General features: G+C 34.4%; 1 protein-coding gene across 2 annotated transcripts; it reads left to right on the forward strand.

The window, feature by feature from the left end:
- The first annotated feature begins 901 nt into the window (after nt 1–901).
- LOC134742030 (troponin C, isoallergen Bla g 6.0101-like) lies at nt 902–5,533 on the forward strand. 2 transcript variants are annotated; one of them, XM_063674951.1, is made up of 6 exons: nt 902–1,001; nt 1,096–1,123; nt 2,444–2,587; nt 3,122–3,250; nt 3,588–3,719; nt 5,235–5,533. In XM_063674951.1, the coding sequence occupies exons 1-6, from the start codon at nt 999–1,001 to the stop codon at nt 5,261–5,263; spliced, it is 465 nt and encodes a 154-aa protein (XP_063531021.1). In that variant the 5' UTR covers nt 902–998; the 3' UTR covers nt 5,264–5,533. The 2 variants fall into 2 exon arrangements, with proteins under 2 accessions (XP_063531021.1, XP_063531020.1); XM_063674950.1 differs by lacking the exon at nt 902–1,001 and having other exon boundaries at nt 1,045–1,123.
- The last annotated feature ends 416 nt before the right edge of the window (nt 5,534–5,949 follow it).

A 5,949-nucleotide genomic window follows, 5' to 3' on the forward strand; every position in this document is an offset into this window, starting at 1 on the left:
ATTTAATTGACATCCAAAAAAATAATTTTAATGTAACAATACTAATTAATATGATAAGGCACACAATTGTAAAATTAATTGACATATTTGTACCTACACAACCCAAAACTAAAATAATGTAATCTATCTCATGTAATTAAATGTAATTAAATTAAATTTTTGACGTGTAATATGTAACAATATTATTAATAAATGAATATGAGTATGAGTATTCTTGTTTTTATTGTCCGCCTATATTAAAGGCACCTTTCTTAATCTGCACCACTGTAAAAACAAGGTAAGATGGACTTACCGCGACTTCTATAAGTATTCAAACTTTCTCGGTGATATTACTGGGACTGACGATTTAGTGCAGATACCTAAAAAAAAAACAATTTTTGAAAACATTGTAGGTGGGTATTGGATATACATATTCTTGCAACATTTTTTAATGCTATATTAAGGCAAAAGTGGTGTAAGATGCCCAAGAATTTGACCCTACCTACTGTTCTAACTTACTGTTACTGTTCAAATTTTTAACTAAAGCCACTAAAGCAAAATCAACTTAGGTATAAAGTTCCTCCAATATGAATAAATATGGTAAGATGGATAGCAAAAGGCAGATACAAAAATTATACTAATTAGAAATTAATTACCTTAATATTGCCATCGGTTACCACGATAGCAAACTAAATAAGTATTTCTAATTTTTGTGCATCATTATTAAATTTGTTAAATATATTTTTCCTTAGTCTCCCGTTTACTAAGGACATTGTAAAGGGCTCGAACGTCGGGATGTATTTTAAATTCATTAAACACGATATAATTCACTTAAATAGTTTTATATTAATTAGATTATTTAATTCCAAAACAGTCGAACACCCCTGAATTATTCCTCCCAGGCGGAACGCGTCAATCTTGTTATGCATATAATATAAACTCACATCTACAAAGTCTGGATCATATTGACAGTATTTGCTTGACAGCGAACCTATCAACTGTACTGACCTAATTTAAATATGGTGCGTGAGTTCAGTGACTATTGTTTAGTGTTTGAATATCAAAATGTTGTGGAGGTTTTTAATATTGTATTTTTGTTTTATGTGCTGTGCGCAGGAGGAACTTGACAAGACTCAATTGACCCGTAAGTAAAAGTTACTTATCATCATCTTCCTCGCGTTGTCCCGGCATTTTGCCACGGCTCCATGGGAGCCAGAGGGGTCCGCTTGGCAACTAATCCCAAGAATTGGCGTAGGCACTAGTTTTTACGAAAGCGACTGCCATCTGACCGTCCAACCCAGAGGGGAAACTAGGCCTTGTCGGGATTAGTCCGGTTTCCTCACGATGTTTTCCTTCACCGAAAAGCGACTGGTAAATATCAAATGATATTTCGTACATAAGTTCCGAAAAACTCATTGGTACGAGCCGGGGTTTGAACCCGCGACCTCCGGATTGCAAGTCGCACGCTCTTACCGCTAGGCCACCAGCGCTCTTAAGTAAAAGTTACTTATATGTAACTATAATAAAATATTTCTTATCCCTATTCTTTTTTGTTTAGTAACTATGTATGATTAATATTTTTTTCATCACACTGGCTCAGTAACTGTGGAATTGCACGCAGGCTTAGCGGGAACTATATAAACGTTTTCCCTAGGGAGTTATGCAGTTTCTAGTATTATAAATTATAATGAACAGTTTTTTGTCTTTATACATCATTTTTGTATCGCACGTGTGATGAAAAACATTGTGTGTAACTCGGGGCGTGATAATATTGCAAACTCGAGTCTATAAATAGCTCCGGCAAGCTGTCGCGATTTAACTATAGGTACTCTCGTTTGCAATATTTAAATTACGCCCCATATTGCACGATGTACTATTTACCAATGTAATTTGTCTGGCTAAATTTACTTGAGGTTTTCTCTTAAAACCCTAGACTGTTATGTAGATACCGCATATAAGATCTGTGATTTGATTTAATTGATTCTGTGATGTGATTTGAGCCAAAAGTCCCCATTATTCATAAAACTTAACAAGTCTCAATTAGTTAATTTATGAACAAGTTTGGGAACAATCCGGCCTTCACCACTGGAGGGCTTCGTCACTTTTTCTTTAATATATGACATCTATTACAGTTTTAGTTAATTTATGTTTATCCCTTTGTTACAAATACATGCCCAAGTCAAAATGACAGATGCCTAAAATATACATAAAATAATCGGTAAGCTAAAACTATTAATTAAGTTGCAAGTTACAAATTGCTTATTACATGAACAGGAACTCGTTGACAGAGTGAAGTTCTATTTTGCAAACTGCTATCTGTTTACTTGAAATTCTGAACATTACTTTATTTAGACTCAGTGAGTAAATAAATCTACATATTAGGTACCACTGTTGCAATCTTACAAGAAAGGAGAAGACGTTATAATAATCAAGGTAGACTTTTTAAATTATATTTTGTCCTCAGTTCTGAAGAATGCCTTCGACGCCTTCGACCATGAGAAAAAAGGAATCATCAGCACAGACATGATTGGCACAATCCTCGAAATGTTAGGACACGAGATTGATGATGATTCCTTAAAAGAAATCATTGACGAGGTTGACGAAGACGGTAAGTCATTGTCCTAGCAGTTTTATATAAAATATGTAGATGGCGCTCTATGCCACGGGCATGAACAGATATTACACTCTATGCCTTCGTGTGGCGACAGATGGCGTTGTTATGTGATTATATAGGTAGAGTAAAATTAAAATAAGAGAATTTTGTGATACCTATGTTTTATGACCCGCCTGATGAAAAAAGTGAGGGTTGTAATTTTACTGACAAACTTTGCAAACAAGTTTCTATGCAGGGGGTGGGGGTCAGTTACCGATGTAGCTTACTGTACGTATGTTGTGTATTTTTCACAAATTAATAAAATTGATGTATATTGTCTATGTAGCAGTCATCAAAATGATTTGCTTAGCATCCCTTAATATATATTTATATACAGGAGTGCTAAGCTAATAGTTTTACTGACTGTACATGTGTATAAAACGCATTTATTGCGCTCCGGAAAACGGGTTTACTAACCTATTTGAAAATCGAGGAAATATTAAATTTACATTATCTGATACAACACGAAATACAAAAAAAAATCTTTAGGTTCGGGAGAATTGGAGTTCAGTGAGTTCTGTAAGCTGGCAGCGCAGTTCCTGACAGAAGACGAGGAGCCCGACAGTGAGGCTATGACGGCCGAGCTCAGAGAGGCCTTCAGATTATACGACAAGGAAGGTAATTTGACATATCATACAATATTTTGTAAAGGAAAAAGGAAATACAAGTGTAAGTTTGCAAAGGAAAAGTAACTCAGAGGCATACTAATGGAAAATATGTTTTTTCTTATACAGAATCTTTGTATTCCTATCAACTCTATCATCATTCGTTTAAAGCTAAGAGTTGTCAATAGGGTAGCTGACAAATTTTTATTAATGGTATCAGTCGATCAGGTTTGTTTTGAGGATCAAATGTCTGTATGGGACCCATTGTCTTAAAGCAATATAGTCGTGATAACATTTAAAAAAATTGTCAACTACCCTATTGACCACTTTGCCTGATCTCACGTTGTCAGGTAACGGTTACATTACGACTGATGTACTGCGTGAGATCTTCAAGGAACTGGACGCTTCGATTCCGAAGGACGACCTGGACGCCATGATTGAGGACATTGACTCTGATGGCTCAGGCACTGTTGACTTTGAGGGTAAGTTGCAACTTCCATTTTAAACGAGTTGGCATCCGAGTCTGACAGGTTAGCGTTTGCTACCACAACATAACAGTTAGGATTTTCGGTTGTCTTCAAAATGACGAAGTGGTCACGAGAGTATTTTTTTCTGTTTTTTGCTCATTAACCCTTTACCAGGGCGCGAAGAACAAGCGTATTTTATTAAGTACTTTATATAGGTTTGCAACCGTAATGAACGTATTGTACAAAATGTATTGTAATGTAAACCAGAAAAAAACGTGGGATACGGTAATCCCATTGCCTGTCTGAGTAATGAACTGTCATATTCAATTTAGTGTAATTGTATTCTTTACCAGGCAAAGGGTGATATGCCACCCACCTAGTATATATCATTTACCATAGTCAGTTTTTAACTCTAAATCCAAAGTCTGTAAAGGAAACTTACGAAGACTACGTAAATTCCCTAGTTATAGGTTGAACACAATAAGAATTTTATTGCATGATACGACAAGACAACTAACCGGACTATGGGCGGAAAAGTTTCCACATAGTCAAACTAACAAGGCAATGAGATAGTGTCATCCCACATCCTAATTCTGGTCATATTACAAAAATGCATGAATGTTTAACAAAGTATGAGATTAGATAACCTTACAACACTCTCTCTACTCATCTACAAAAATATCAAAAATTTGTCCGACCTATCTGCTTTCATTTCTCTGAAATTAAGTAGTGTTCGGTTTTCATCATAAACCACCAAAATTACTGGTCAAGTGAATTCAAACGACTGCCAAAGAAACATTTTTGTATTTAGAAGCATATTGTGAATGTAGATCATAGAATAATATTTTCAGGGATCGATATAATGCTTTGTAGGAGATTTGGAGCTAAAACCTGGCTATGGTAAACGATAAACTATGTGGTTGTCATATCACTTTGCCTGGTAACAAGTTAATGTTGTTCAAAGTGTAATATTTATAACTAACGTGGAAACATGCAGATAATGAAGAATTAGTATTGAAATTTGTTTAACCAATACATATTTAGTCAAGCCACCGTGGCTATGTGTAAAGTCCAGCTATCACTTTACTAAAATCAACTACTGAACAACGTCAAGCTCTACGCGAGCTCTCGTTTGTTGGCAAATTCATCATAAATTTGATTGAAGTCATGTTTTAAAATAAAAGAAGAAGAAGATAACCAGTTAGGTACCTACTGCCTGTTCCGTCTTCATTTCGCAGTTTTCGCACTAAACTTATTCAGTAGGTATAATCAGACCATTGCACTGTTTGTTAAGTACGTAGTAACCAAGATAGCCAAAATTTTGATTTGATAGTTTTTTCGAGATCGCACAAAAATACACACACTAACTGATAGCTATAAGTCAAAACTGACGTTCTTAATTTTTTCTGAATGTTTTATTATTATTATTTCAAACAGAAAAGGTTGAGGTTATTAATTTCGAGTATGTGTATAATAATAGTTTCGAATTAATTAGCTGTTTTTTCATAAATTTATTTCGTTTTGTTACAGAGTTCCTTGAAGTCATGACTGGTGAATAAATTTCCGGCTGGTTTAGGTTTTCTTTTATATTTTTAGTTTATTTATATGTTATTTAACTATATTATTAATTACCAGTGATATTTAAATTAAGTTTCGACCAAAATTCATATTTACTGAGCCTTTACTCTGTCTAAGGCACTGGAAGGTTGAATTTTGATGATACCTTTTAATGTATTTATTATTAGGTACTTTAATGATTTATAAAAAATTAAAAAACTGCGAGCAGTGAGCAAAAATATTTTTAATAAATAATTATTTAAAATATTCAACTTGGTTTTATTTCACTTACTCGTAGTACAGTCAGCATCAAAGTAGCGGATCAAACTACGCGTCAAAAGTATTCTCAAATAACTTAATAAATGCGTAGAACAATTAAAATGTGAAAGATACTTTTGAATGCGAACTGTAAGAGCTATGTGCCTATTTGGAAATGTATTCCAGGGTGGCAGATACTTTTGGCGCGTTGTTTCATCCGCTACTGTTGATACCTACTGACTGTACCATGCATGCATATTCATATGAGAATGTGAGTTTTTTTTACTATTTCTACCTAGAATTAATGTAGTATATGTATATCTCAAAGTCAACGTCAAATGATTTATTTGTAAACATAGGTAACAGCGTTTGTACAAAAAGTATGTGAGAACGCTATGTTTCGCCGACATGCTTAAGGTGCCCACTGACT

Source organism: Cydia strobilella, chromosome 6 (assembly GCF_947568885.1).
Source record: "Cydia strobilella chromosome 6, ilCydStro3.1, whole genome shotgun sequence".
Lineage (NCBI taxonomy): Eukaryota > Metazoa > Arthropoda > Insecta > Lepidoptera > Tortricidae > Cydia > Cydia strobilella.

Coding starts and splice junctions, on each gene's coding strand:
- LOC134742030 (XM_063674950.1), top strand. CDS start 1,045: ATGTTGTGGAGGTTTTTAATATTGTATTTTTGTTTTATGTGCTGTGCG. Junction 1,124..2,443: donor TGACAAGACTCAATTGACCC/GTAAGTAAAAGT, acceptor TTTTGTCCTCAG/TTCTGAAGAATGCCTTCGAC. Junction 2,588..3,121: donor TGACGAGGTTGACGAAGACG/GTAAGTCATTGT, acceptor AAAAATCTTTAG/GTTCGGGAGAATTGGAGTTC.